This window comes from Gopherus flavomarginatus, chromosome 1 (genome assembly GCF_025201925.1).
Source record: "Gopherus flavomarginatus isolate rGopFla2 chromosome 1, rGopFla2.mat.asm, whole genome shotgun sequence".
NCBI lineage: Eukaryota > Metazoa > Chordata > Testudines > Testudinidae > Gopherus > Gopherus flavomarginatus.
The window spans coordinates 292,625,569-292,640,473 of NC_066617.1; the positions used below are offsets into that span (position 1 = coordinate 292,625,569).

At 41.7% G+C, this 14,905-nt stretch overlaps 1 protein-coding gene across 4 annotated transcripts in view; it reads left to right on the forward strand.

Annotated features, from left to right (window-relative positions):
- KLF12 (KLF transcription factor 12) overlaps positions 1 to 14,905 on the forward strand; it is a 367,145-nt gene that overhangs the window by 257,925 nt on the left and 94,315 nt on the right. For all 4 annotated transcript variants that reach the window (XM_050950134.1, XM_050950124.1, XM_050950116.1 and 1 more), the window contains exon 5: positions 1,310 to 1,445. In XM_050950134.1, the coding sequence (XP_050806091.1) occupies positions 1,310 to 1,445 (136 nt within the window). The remainder of the gene's footprint in view (positions 1 to 1,309; positions 1,446 to 14,905) is intronic.

A 14,905-nucleotide genomic window follows, 5' to 3' on the forward strand; every position in this document is an offset into this window, starting at 1 on the left:
TATCTGCACTGTTCACACAAGTACGAGGCATCTCTGCTCACTTTGGCTAAACAGAAATATGTCCCTTTGCAAAATCAAACACTGACAAATAAGAGAGCAAGACACTGTATGATTTTTAGAGCTGATATAGGGCAATTTGTTGAGCAGAGTGATGTAAGCTTCGTTATGATTGCATCATCCATAACTTCTAGAAATAACATGATGCAATTCATATCATGTATGATGCAATACCAACTTCAGATTGCATCATTCATTGTTTTGCCTAAAAAGCAAGTACTGTCCAAACCCAGTCATAGATTTATTCATAGATCCAGTCAAAGATGTATTTTAGTCATTTCTGGTTTAAATTGAGATCCCTTCCCTTTATAACTCACTTATCCTGCGCCATTCCCAAGTCAAGGGTCGTATATACTGACCCAATAGCACATCTTGAAAACTAGAGCCAATCAACAATTTTAAGCATCATTTTCGTTCTCAGTGACTCAGAATTAGTAAAGTTGGACTACATTTATTTCAGAAGCATTTTGGCTGTAGAGCAGTGTAAACTAAAAATTAAGACCAACGTTCTCAAGTGGCAACTGATTCTTGGGAATTTGGCTGTCTACTTATATAGCCCATATTATAGGAGTATTTGAATGCCTCACAATCTTTAATGTATCATAATACCATTGTGAAGTAGTAAAGTACTTTGTCCCCATTTTAAAGTTGGAGAACTGAAACACAGGGTCACATGTGATATCTGCAATGGAGCAGAAAATTGGAGTTGGGTCTCTACACACACCCAGGATAACACCATAGCCACTGGGACGTTCTTCCTCTCCAAGGAGCACTTGAGAGTTCACCGTTTGATTTTGAGTGAGGTCTTAGATGTCTCAAAATGGGCAAAAGTGACCACTAAATTTTTGCCCTAAATCTCCATTCAGAAATATGTAAAATCATACAAACGAAACCCAAAAACAACCCCAAAAGACAAAAAAAAATAAATACCCAAAAGGTAAAATGAATGTTTAAAGATTAAAATATGTTCAATTTTATTTTATTTTAATGGTTCATGGGTATGCAGTATCCATATATATAAAATACATATATTGACATTTTGTGCATTTGCAAATATGTTTGTGTGTATCTGTAGCTAACAGAAGCTGTAGATACACTACACGATTTCATATATTCATTATCTTGTGAAGCTAAAGGAGAAAGGTGCTATATACAGTATAACAGTATGGAAGTGTTGTACACCCTAATGTTATTCTGGGACAAGATTAGTTTCATCACGCTAACTTTAATCCATTATATGTCTCTTTTCCAGCACAAATGGACCCCAGAGGCATATCTCCCAGACAAATTAAAAGTGACAGTGATGATGATGACCTGCCAAATGTGACCTTAGATAGTGTTAATGAAACTGGATCCACGGCCCTCTCCATAGCCAGAGCTGTACAAGAGTAAGTATCACATTCTCAGGATGAGATAAGTATTGCCAAGGTGTTCAATGGCTAATGGAAGCACCAGTCATGAGCTATTCTGCAGATATGTCATCCGAGCCCTGAGCCAGCATACATGGCAGCATCTTTCAGTTCAGCTTCAGTCCCTTCAGGAGGAGATTACCGTCTCTCTCTCTCTCTCTCTCTCCTTTTTTTGGTGTGTGGTCCTGACTCATTGTTAGAACAAATTTCAGAGTGAAATTCTTTCTTCTCCTTTATACAACTTCAAAGTTTTGGTGTTTTTGTTTAAGGGGAAAACCTTGTTAAATTATTCAGTTTGTTTAAAAAAATGTCCTTGGCTCATGGCAGAACTGGGAGGTCTCTTACAGTGCTTTCTAGAGAGAACTATCTACAGTTTTCGAAAGGAAGAGCATACATGAAAGCAGCAAAGAGTCCTGTGGCACCTTATAGACTAACAGACGTTTTGGAGCATGAGCTTTCGTGGGTGAATACCCACTTCGTCGGATGCATCCGACGAAGTGGGTATTCACCCATGGAAGCTCATGCTCCAAAACGTCTGCTAGTCTATAAGGTGCCACAGGACTCTTTGCTGCTCTTACAGATCCAGACTAACATGGCTACCCCTCTGATACCATACATGAAAGGAAATTAGTAAAAGACTCCAGTCAGGTTTTTCCATTACTTTTATTTTTCTGTTTATTTTTAGGCAAATTATAACTCTTTGGTTCAATTTTTATTTTGTTAGTGGGTTTTTTTTCCATTAAAAGTTTGCTTGAATTGTATTTATTAATTTTATTGATGCATGAGCTTGCTCCATCACCATGGCAGCTAGAAGGTAACCCACTGTGAGGTAAATAAGTATTACCATGCCCGTTTTATAGGTGAGGAAAATGAGGTGAAGTATAAAGATCAACTGGAAGTCTGAAGCAGCGCCAGAAATAGAATTTGAGTCTCCAGGCTTGAAAAATAATTTATTCCTTCAGCTGAATAAATCAAAAGATGGAAGTTTTGAAAGTGAGATTAAAATACTAAACGTTTATCATGAATGCATCGAAAAACTTCACTTGGGGTTTAAAGGCACTAGAACAATTAGATAACTCTGATGTTTTATGCTTACTAGAATCAGCCGAAAAGTTGGTAGTTGCAAAGTGATACATTATTTGCTTAAACTAGTCTGAGAAGGTACATATTGGGTGAATGCATTTTTTTGCATAATTTAGGCAGATGGAGTTCATCTGATCCACCCCTAGAATTTTTTTTTAACTTTATGTCCCTGGTACCACCCAAAAAAGAGAGTCTGTGCACTGACAGTATAGATTCTCCAAGTACAAACTGCATGGAGAATTGGTAGCTGACAGTATGTGAGGATATGGCTAACCTAATAAGTCATCACATCCCAGGAAGGGCCTGCCTCTCAGAACTAAATAACACAGCGTGGGATTCCCCAATGAGACTTTGACTTTGTCTATACTATGAATCAGCATTGTCATTCGTTGGCTAGTGTACACATATCAAGATAGCTAACTTCTAGCTAGCGCAAGCATTAAATAGCAGCATAGCCTCAGTAGCACTGGCAGCAGAAGCACAGGAGAGCGGTGCTGAGTACAAACCCACCTGAAACCTGTCCATGCCATGCCTTTGTGGCAGCTACACTGGTATTGATATTCACATTAACTTGATGAGAGCTAGCACAAGTATGTGTCCTCAAGCGGGGAAATCACAGCCCTAGCTCATTGTGTAGAGATAGATTTTGATTCACTCAAGTTCCAGTCAACCACAGTAACAGCCTGGCACCAATTTATATCCCACTCAAGCAAAGAGGGATTAAGTTATGGAGAGGACATTGTGTTCTCTCTGTTGCTTTAATTGACCTCTTTCAATATGCTGAGGAAGTTCTCAGCAGGACATGGTGGGGGGAAAGATGTCTCACTGTTGATGACTCTGTTTGATTGATGATTTAGCACAACATTCTGGATTTATTGGTTACAAATCCCAGGACCTGAAGTGCCTAGTATTTTATTTCCAGTTTATAGAACATGTAATAAGATAGAAAAATAAAAATAACCCAAAATAAATCTATTTTGTACTAAATAGTGCCAATTGATTAATGGAGAAGAAAGGTCAAATTGCAAATATTTTAATATATGATTGGCAGGCAAATGTTAGCTATTTTAATTGATTAATATTATTTGAACATCTGTAAAACTGTTCAAATAATGAAAAGTTGTGTTTTTTTGGCTAATAATTTATTCCATGATTGATTTTGGGGGGTGGAGGGAGGAAATGTGTTGAATATTATTTAAACAAGTCTTGAGATTAAGAATTAAATTAAGACATTCAGTAACCTAAAATCAACACATTCTTGCTACAGTTTTTATTTAAATAGTAATCTGTGAGTTTGCTTCAAAAGCCACACTAAGGAAATCTAATTTGACTGTGATATGTAAATGTATCATATTTCCTTCATATATCTCTGTCATACACACCACATATGTAGCTGCGAATCTAGAAAGAAGTGTCAGTATATGTACCTGTCTCAATCAATCTGTTTCCGTCCTTGGATATACAGGTGATTGCCTGGTGCCATAGATCTTGTAGAACATATTGTTTCACAAGTGAGATATTAAGTTTCTTCTAATAATTAAATATAGAATTAACATAATATTTAAGATAGTTATAGAGTTTCAGGCCAGACGGGAACATTAGGTCATCTAGTCTGATCTCCAGTCTTTCACAGGCCCTTAAATTTCACCCAGTTTCAAGGACAGTAACTTGTGTTTGACTAATGCAGTAAGGGGAACCTGCCATGCCTTTAAGTGCCAGATTGTGGAACAGGCGTTGAAAGAACAGACCACACCCCTAAAGGCCTGGCGGGATCTGAATGCCAATAACATTTTCTGTGCTTTATGGGTCTGATATTGTGCAATCTTGACTTTTTTAAGAAATGAAAAATTGGCCAGCAGGTGCTGTAAATACTGCGTGATGCTAGACAGAAGTGGGCCTTTTCCTACTCCACTTTCAGAAATGAAACCTTATAAGGAATATATATATTTGTCTTTCGCTGTTATATCTACCATAATTTGTCTTTCATTGTGATTGCTGGTGAGTTTGTGTGCAAAATATGGTTGCTTAGTTTAACATATTTGCTCAAAACATTTGTTTAGCATGAACTAATTTTGATGTAACAATGAATTTTAGAAAACAGCCATCCTCTACATTAACCCCAAGTGAGGTGAAGTCAATGGCTGCCAACTCACCGAAGTAACTAAATCCTCCAGGTTGAGTTAACTCTGGGGAAATTCAGTGAAAGTTTGAAAGGGAATCTACTAGTTAAAGAAACAGTATATGTAAGAAGGGGCTTTGCTTTATATTAGACTTTCATTTTGATGATCTAAGAATTAAATACACATTTTTTACATATAGCTGTGTTTTTAGATTGTTATCTTTGGAAATTATTCTTCCATAACTATTTGGAAGGTCTGTATGAAAACCTTGTTCTTCATCCGTCCACTAATTAAATACTGCAGTTCATCTTCTTGTGTGGCTGCCATGTTCCATGTCCATATTAATCCTAAAATAAAAAATTACTATCCAAAAACCAGATATTAATCTAAATGCTAAAAACTACTTGTTGGTTATTACGTCTTAATTAAATAAGTACCTTGAGGGCTTTTATAATATTTTTTTAAACAGCCAAGTAGCTTTTTTTTGTCAGAAAACTTGTTTCTCTGCCTCCCTGTTTTGTTTGAAAAACAGGCAGGTTGAAACATTTTGGTTTTATTTTGACCACTTTTCATAGCCATTGTTTAATTCAGCAAAGCTAATCCAATAGCCTAGCTCTAAAGTTACAGTGTATTATTTGACAGATACATTGCAGTATTTTATGAGTTTTCTGTATACAAGATTCTAATGTTATTCTCTGCTGCCCTATGGTGGTAGTTATAATATATATTATAAAATTAAGGCAGTGTAATTTGAAGATTTGTTCCAGCTGCTAATAGTTGTTGGGCTTAGTTACCTTAAGTGTGTAGATAATAGAGGTCTCTAGGTTGTGAGCAATATGTCACATCTGTGTTGGTAGAGTGCCATGCATATTTGTATTGATTAGGGCCCTGCCAAATTAACGGCCATGAAAAACACATCACGGACCATGAAATCGGGTCTCCTGCCATGAAATCTGGTCTTTTGTGTGCTTTTACGCTATACTATATAGATTTCAAGGGGGAGGCCAGCGTTTCTCAAATTGAGGGTCCTTCCCAAAAGGGAGTTGCAGGGGGCATCACAGGGTTATGTTGGGGGGGGAGTCACGGTACTGCCACCCTTACTTCTGCGCTGCCTTCAGAGCTGGGTGGCTGGGGAATGGCACCTGCTGACTGAGGGCCCAGTCAGCAGTGCAGAAGTAAGGGTGGCAATACCATATCATGCCATCCTGACTATTGTGCTACTGCTAGCGGTGGCTCTGCCTTCACAGCTGGGCTCCCAGCCAGCAGCTGCTGCTCTCCAGTGCTCAGCTCTGAAGGCAACACCACATCTGAAGAAGTGAGCTGTAGCCCACGAAAGCTTATGCTGAAATAAATTTGTTAGTCTCTAACGTGCCACAAGTACTCCTGTTCTTTTTGTGGATACAGACTAACACAGCTGCTACTCTGAAACCTTCATAGGACAATAACCTCTGTTGAGAGCTAGATACTAGATGTGCACTAGGGATCTCCGTCAGGCTTATGGTAAGACTCATGCACTAGGCCACAAAAAATCAGTAGAGCACCCAAAGATACAGTGCTTTGCCCACTGTCTCCCCTCCTCCCCCCATTTCATGCAGCTTGTCATCCCTCTCCCTCGCCTGGTCTCTTTCCCTTGCCCAGCCAGCTTATGCCCATGTGGCCCCCAGTAATTGGTTGCCATGGTGCATGGGGTGCATATCATTACATGAGGTGCTGGAAGCCTGCCGTCCCTTTACAATGAAATTACAGTGGTTTTGCTGCACAAGTTGGAGACCAGATTTGCCCTTAGTACAAAGTCTGTGTTACTGCAGTGTTAAAATTGTAAATTTTGGAAAAGCAAACTGGAATTTTAATTTTTTTCCCTATACCATCTCTTTGGTCTTTCATGGGAGGTTTAGGCAGCTGAGGCCATGTCTGGGTCCCAAGAGGTGGGAGAGCCTATCTGGCCACACTCCCAAGGTGTTTGTGTAGGTGTGGGATTCTTGCTCCATGTGGCTGATCCCCTGGCTTAATGAGTGAGAGATCTTCATTGAGGGACCAATTAAAAAAATTAAATTAAATTAAGAAGTGAGGAGGTAAGCAAATTAATGCTGCACAAGGATGCGTTTTGCTTTTGCCTTCTGTCTCATAGGGTCACAGAAATTTTGGTGCTGGTGTGGAGCCTTTGGGGTGGGCGAGACTCTGGATACCTGTGGATGTACCAATGATGAATTTAATAGGAGACTCATTTGGGATATCTTATCATACTGATTATCCAGATAGTGGGACCTTGATGCATTGGGCTGGATGCTGTTAGATGCTCAGATGTATGAAGCTGAGTATAGCGGCACTGTCTCTACTACAGATTCTTCTTTGGATGGTGTCCCTGCCTGCAGGTATATGGGATCTTGGGGAGCAATTACCACACAGGTGGGGTGCCAATTAATTTCTTTATTAAAGGAAAAAGGAAGTGGTGGGAATTTAACAATGAAATGCGATGGTATGGGGTGTATAAGGTGTTTACAATAGACAATGATAAGGGGGGGTTCTTATTGAACAGTGTAGGGAGTTTTAACAGTGGGGTACAGTAAGTGGGGTTCAGCACAATGGGATACAGTACAGTCAATAAGCAACTCAACTTTATATAGGAACAACTCTAGATACAGTGTGGAATGCAAAATAAAATGGTAGCTTCTATATAAAAATGGTATACAAAGTATATTATAAAAATGGAGGCAACTAATGGGGTGTTATAACCACAAGTAAAATGTGAGTCACAGTGCAATAATACAATATGGGTGATAAGTAAAATTATGCAATGTAGAAAATTACTGACTTAATTTGTGAGGCTGTGATAGCAAGAGTGTACCTAAAAGCTGGGTCAAGAAGCAGGAGGGGGGAGGGGAGTGAGTGATTAGTGGTAACTAACGAGAGGAGAGTGCAGCTGCAAGCAGCAAGAGACTCTGAAGCCCTGCGGGGTGAAGCCCAGAGCAGTCTTCAGGAGCCTGCGGGCTGGAGGTACGGGAGACAAGAGCAGCTGGAGCGCACTTAAGGGGAGTCTGGGAGCAGCAAGAGGGGAGGGCGCTGAACGTGTCAGTGATGGGAAGGCTCGTGGAGAATGGGGGAGATGGCTGAGGGAAGAAGCAGGTTGCAGCAGCGGAGAGCACTTCAGGGAAGTTGCGGAGCAGCGGGGTGAAGACAAACGGAGCAGTGTGATGGCGATCTTCGGTAGGGGAGGGGCAGCAGAGGAGCAGGGGCACGAACATGGGATACAGGGAGAGGCAGCAGAGAGGTGTAAAGAAGGGCTAGAGGGACACCCAAAAAAAAAGGGAAAGAAGCGGCAAAGGGTTTGGGAAGTTACACGGGGTGGGGGAGCAGCAAGGAGTTACCACAGGGAGACACGGAAAAGTACACAGAGGGGGAGATTGGAGCGGGGGAAAAACAGACACGGGAAAGTTCAGGGAGAGATTGGGACAGACGAATTCAAGCAGTAAAAACCTTATCTATCCTCTAACTTAATTACACTTATATAAATTACAAGCAGCTTATACAAAGTAATAAAACAGGTACAGAATACAACCAGGCAATGGTTTTTTAAAATCTATCTGAATCAACAACTAGGCAAAACAACAAATATCACAATTCTAAGCAAACTATAACAAGCAACTATACAGAGCAACAAAACAGCAAACTATAACAAGGCAGGTGAAACTTACAAGTTCTACAGTCTTAGCAAACTATGACTTATTAAACTAAAAAGCAAAACCTACGGTGCACCTTATGCTATGGGGAAGTCACAGAGGGCAGAGTGATATGTGCCCAGGATACAGCTCCCAAGGCAGCCCCCAAGGAAGCCAAGGGATGGTGGCTGCAGCAGTGGGTACAGCTGAAAGCAGGGAGCAGAGCTTAGCAGAGGCACAAGCTTATTTTTAGCAGCAAAGCGCCGCGGACTTTAAGAGAAGTTTTAAGACACAGACCAAGGTTTAGCTTGAGTCTGTGTGCTAGGGAAACAGAGCCAGCAGCTAAAGTAATAAAATAAAAGTATGGAAAGTTTTACAGAAGGATTCTTACCAGTCCCCAAGGCAGCAGCAAAGGCAGAAGCAGCAGTAACATCAGAAGAAGCAAGGAGGGCTTGGTACGGTCTTGATAATCAGGAGATCTCTCAGGCAGCAATTCGTTCTTTGTGGGGGGAGGGGGTTAAAAACCAGGGATATGCTCAAAAATAAAACGAGAGCGGAGAAAGGACCCCCCAAAACCCCTGGCTGATCAGACCAGGCAGCAATGCAGGAACCTTTCTGATGTTTGTTTCAAAAATGTCTGTTTTTAAAGGCAAACTTAGGCAGTTTCCTGCCAGTGATCCTGATAGGCTCCCTCTGTCACAGGAGAGGAGGCAGAGGGAAAAACTGCAGGTTAAGCACAGAGACATGCCTGGGCAGAGTCCTGTGCAATAGGTGACTCAAAAGCACATGAGGCCTATGACTCATGCCCAGGATCTTAAAAACACAATAGGTCTTGCAGCTCTGGACATTGCCTGCCCTACACCAAGCCCAGGTTCAACAAGGTGATAACAGGACTAACCCTTTGAACAGGGCAGTGGTCCCACTTAGCACGCAGCACAAGTGGCCATCCCTTTGAGAAGGGCAGTGGCTCTTGGTAAACAACTTAAGGGGCCCTCCCTTTGAGAAGGGCAGTGGCCCTGGTACACAACTTAAGAGCCAGGGAAGGGCGGCCACAGGAGAAGAACAAAAACAAAATGGAATATGGGGACAGCTGTAAGAAACAAAATGGAATAGGAGGATAGCTGTAACAGACAGATGGGTCACATCATTATGATGATTCTGCTTTGTTGAATGTTTATGATTGTGATGCACATTGTATTTCTAGACATATATCAATGGGAAAGGAATACCACTGTAGACCTAATAGGCAGCACAGGTATGGGACCAGTAATATGGTATGTGTAGCACCGTTAGACATAGTATGTAATGGTCAGGTCAGAATCTCCTTGTACCCCTCTGACTTAAACATATGGATGTTTTTTTCTCCTGAGATTTATAGTTCTGTTCCTGTCATCCATTCATTTTTCACACTTGTACTGTCTCTTTCCCTGCTTCAGCCAATGCCATTACTACTTCTGCGCTGTGCATATTAGAGATATTTCACTTCAGTTTGTTGCTCTGGTTACAAAGGGCTTTGTCTTGAGTCTCCAGGAGCTGTAACTGAAGGTGTTTTTCAGCATTTGCAGGAGCATTACTTCCTGAGGTAGTACATCTATCCTCCATGAGACAATAACCACTTGTTGCTGCTCACTTTGAAAATTTGCATAGATTTGATGGGATGATTTTACAGTTGGGGAAGTGAATCATAGAGAGGCTGAATGACTTATCTAGGTTCACACAGGAAGTCTGTAGTAGAGTAGGAAACTGAATCTTAGGCTGGTGCCCTAACTCTGGACCATTCTTCCTCTGAACAAAATTGTTCATCATGTAATATGCATTTAATATGGCTGTCATTTAATTTCATTCAGTGTATTTACTGTGGCCATTTACAACACATAATAGATCATAGAATTGTAATTCTCATAATCATATGTGTTCCTAAAGCTATATTAAAGGATCCTAACACAACAGCATCAGAACTTTCAGGGTCTGTACATGTTTATAGAACAGCTCTTTGTGTACTTGGTATGCTTCATAGGCCAGAGCAATGCAAAATGACCATGCTTGCTGTTTAAGAATACATTTCTTGGTGATTTTAACCCCATCTGTTCTCTTTATAAAGGTGATAAAGTACCTCTCGCACATGGCAATGGTTTTGGACAATTTGTGCAAAAACAAAAAAATTAGTTTAATTTGCAAGGTTGGTCAGTTCAATCAAACAGTATTGTTCAGAGCATGCACATTGGTTTGGGACATTGGTGTGGAAATTTGCTAGTGTATCTGAAAGAGCCTCTTGCCAGGATAACAGATTTCACATAAGTCAGATATTTCCTTGAACAAGTGCCAGGTTGATTGAAGCTTTAAATCAAAAGTAAATTCCTGCAAAATTGACATAACTGTCTGTTAAGAAAGGATATAGTATTGTTTAAATAATGATATATTAGGAAACTGAGATACTGTCAAATTGTTCCTAGAAGAAAGCTAATTTGAAAAATCAAACAAACAAAAACACCCGTTTAGTTTGGTCTGCAAGAAATTATATTTTCCTATCTCCACTACAAGAATTAGTGATGGATAACTGTTGAATAGATTAGGACGTAGCAAAGAACAATGACGTTAAGGTGTGTATTTTCTGTTTCTGTGTCACTTTTAAATGCCGGACACTAAGCCTGAGTACCATTACAAGTAGTAATATTTTCCTTAAAAGGAAAATATTTAAATTGTGTGATAAGTAAGTTGGGAGAAAGAACTGAGTTTAATAAAACCATTATAGGTTAAATCCTGGGCTTCTTGAAGCCCATGGGAGTTTTGCCACTGAATGTATTGAGGCCAGGATTCAACCACAAAACTTTAACAAAGTTTGGATGTTTATAAATGAATACTTTGTTTACACTTTTAGAGATTCTGCAGAAATACTGTGTAGTTAATGAGAATTCTCTGTGTCTGTGTCTCTCTCCCTTTCATATCTTCCACCCACCCCAAATAAAATAACTTTTAAAGATCCTGTTTCCTAGACTCTATAAAGTTCTACATTTTGGGTCACCATTTAATTGTCTCCTGTAAGGTTATGGTTTTGATCTAAGCATTGCCTGTTTCTTTATGTTAGTTATTAAATTGTAGAATATTGGGATTTTATATTCCTAAAGATGTTTACCTAAATTTGCATTTTTAAAATTTTGCACACTACTGATTTTGTAGCTTATTAATTTATATAATAGACATCTATATAGCAGTTTTCTCTTCAAAGTGCTTTTCAAACATTAACTAATTAAATTTTACAGGTCCCTGGTATAGTAGGAAAATAAGAATTATTATCCTCAGGGTAGTGACTTGCCCAAGGCCACAGAACAAATCAGTGAAGAGCTGGAATCAGGAATGCCTGTCTTCTACCCCCTGGTCAATCCACTGGACTATGCTGCTTCAAAATGAACTTCTAATCATTAGCTTTTAGATATGTTTTGCTGATATGTTGATGTTACATAATTGCTTCAAGAGCATTACACCAGTACAGATTATAAACCAAATTATGCCAGTGCCATTTTTAATTCATTGCTATTGCCCTGTTGTCAAATTGGGTGTATATTTGGAAATAGTGTCCCCAGACTGTTCATTATTCAGTTTTGTGATATCAGGGGTTGGTAGGTTTTTTTGGGGGGAAGGGGGTTGCTGGGGTGTTTTTTTAATCCACCCAGGAAGTAGAGGGAGAGATTTGTGAATTAGAAAACTCAGAATGTAGCAAATACTCATCAGTGTGGATTAGGTAATAAAACACTGTCAGAAACAGCCACAATAAAACTACTTCAGTGTGCTGCTACCTTGACTTATTGATAAGAAAAAGTGGGAAGTTTGTCCTGTGCTGTCACTAGAGCCAAAACTACTTTTTTCGTTATCTAGATTAGATAAGTTTTTATCCTTCCTTCCCCTGAAGGCAATTCCCATGATTCTGTGGAATTGTGATTTGATACAATGCAATTAAGTCTTAACAGTAACATTCATACTAAAGTATCATAAAATGCTTCAAAGCCAGTTATAGCTATATATGCATAAACATCTATATAAATGGCATCTATAATAGGGCACTAGCGAAAATGGGGCTGTGGCTAAATCTTGCTGACACATTATTGACTGAACACAGGGATACTGGAAACTTCAATACCAAACTTTTTTAATGCCCGCTTTCTCTCTCTCTCCACAGGGGATAATGGTAGAGATTTCTTTTAGGTTGTCCCCGCTATTTAGTTCAAATCCCTTGGTCTCTCTTCCCTAACGTTTTCTCTCTCTAACCAGTCAAATCCTGTTTAGATTTGTATGAATAGAAAGAATCTTGGAGACACAGAACTGAGAGAAAGTGCCCGGATAATGGATACAGAAGAGATTATGTGCTGATTCCTATTGTTTATTATTATTAATCATGTTTATTACAGTAGTGCCTTTTATTTCACTAGGAGGGTGGCGAAGCACTCGAATGGGTTACCTAGGGAGGTGGTGGAATCTCCATCTTTAGAGGTTTTTAGGTCCCGGTTTGACAAAGCCCTGGCTGGGGTGATTTAATTGGGGTTGGTCCTGCTTTGAGCAAAGGGTTGGACTAGATGACCTCCTGAGGTCTCTTCCAACCCTAATCTTCTATGACTGTATGGCCACCAAGAATGGGCCCAATTGTGCTAGGCACTGTATGAACAAAGTAGTAGAAAGTCTCTGCCCCAAAGAGCTTACATAAGCATAGATGAGACAGAATCGGGAAAGAGGTCTAACACACAGGCAGAGTGAACAGTGTGATGGCACCAAACGACACGTTAGTTCATGGGTAGGCAACCTATGGCATGCATGCTGAAGGCAGCACACAAGCTGATTTTCAGTGGCACTCACACTGCCTGAGTCCTGGCCACCGGTCCAGGGGGCTCTGCATTTTAATTTAATTTTAAATGAAGCTTCTTAAACATTTTACAAACCTTATTTACTTTACATACAACAATAGTTTATTTATATATTATAGACTTATAAAAAGAGATTGTCTAAAAACGTTAAAATGTATTACTCTCATGCAAAACCTTACATTAGAGTGAATAAATGAAGACTTGGCACACCACTTCTGAAAGGTTGCCGACCCCTGTGTTAGTTCTACTGTTTTTTTGGGAGGAGTAGCTAGGAAGGAGTAAGCTGAAGGGAAGGGGATAGTGGAACAGTGGAAGGGAGGATGGTGTGGAGTGAAAATGAGGTGAAGAAATTGTTAGAAAGAGCAGCTGGAACCTGAAGGGCTGGAGCACAAGGCAGAGAAAATCCAGTCAGAACTGTGGACAGTTCTCTGGATGTTCAAAGGACCAAAGGTCCCTTCTACTGGATGGAGTTTGGCTAGCTCCTGTTTGCAGTTTTCTCACAGGCCCATGTGGTGGGAGGAAGGGAGGCACCACCTGGGTCTTAGTGCCTCCAGAGCGAGGGTGGTCTCCCCTCCCACAGTATTGGGTCTAGGGGAGATGCTAGGGGAGGAGATGTGGCCCTGGCTGGGCCCCATTTTACCTGCTCAACCCCAGTGCAACCGTCCCTGCTTTGGCTGCTTCTGTTCCTACCAACTGGAGTCTCAGGCTAGGCTGACCAGGCCTCCCATTTTTAAAGGGACAGTCCTGTATTTAAGCCCTCCTGCAGGTGTCCAGATTTTTTCTTAAGAACAGGCAAATTGTCCCATATTTTCTTTCTCCTCACCATCAGTATGGTGGGTCCTGCTGCTGGCCAGATCCCAGCTCACCAGCCGCCCGCACCACCAGTGGTGAGGGGGTGGGGTCCAGTGGCCAACAATGGAGGTGGGTGTGCAAAGCTGGTGGCGGGGTGAAGATGCAGTGCGTGGGGCCGGCCACTCCCCCTGCTCATCCATCAGCACAGTCCCTGCTGCATGCTGACTCTCAGTCAGCAGTGCCCATGCCCCCACCCCGCATCCTGTTTCCAGATGGTGCTGGCTGCACGCTGTGAGCTGCGGTGGCTGGTGAGTGCAGTCCAGGTGCCAGGCGGTGGGCAATTATGTGTCGCCTCTGCTGCCTACCCATCGGCCCTTCATCCCACTCCCCCAGCCCAGCTGCTCCTCCATATCCCCCCCAGGCATGGAACATCCCACTCCCAGCGCTGTGCAGAAAACCAGCCCCTGGTCAGAGAGCTCAAGTCATCAACAGCCTCTCTGGTAAGCTCCTTCCTTCCTCCACTGCCTTTGGCTAGGCCAGCACCACAGGAAAGCCCCAAACCCTCCAGACGAGGGCGCTGGCCAGGAGGAGCCAAACCCAGCATGTGCCAAAACCCCACATGGCACTGGCACAGGGAAGCCTCTCTACCCCTCAGCTAGTCTCTGGAATGGTGGGGGAGGGGAGCATTTTCCAGCCTGTTCACACCCCAAACCTGCAGGCTACACAGCAGCCCCCAGGATAGGGGCTTAGCACCCTCTTGTCCCACCCCACCCCGCCCTGGGTCCTGCTCCCAGGGAGCACGGGGTTGCTCCATCCCCAAGGCACCCTCCCCTGCTGAGCTACCTCTCTGGTTGGGTTCGCTGAAGTCCCTCAGTCAGATTCCCTGGCAGAAATCTGAGGGGGGAGCATGTTACCCTGCATGCCTCAGGAGGATG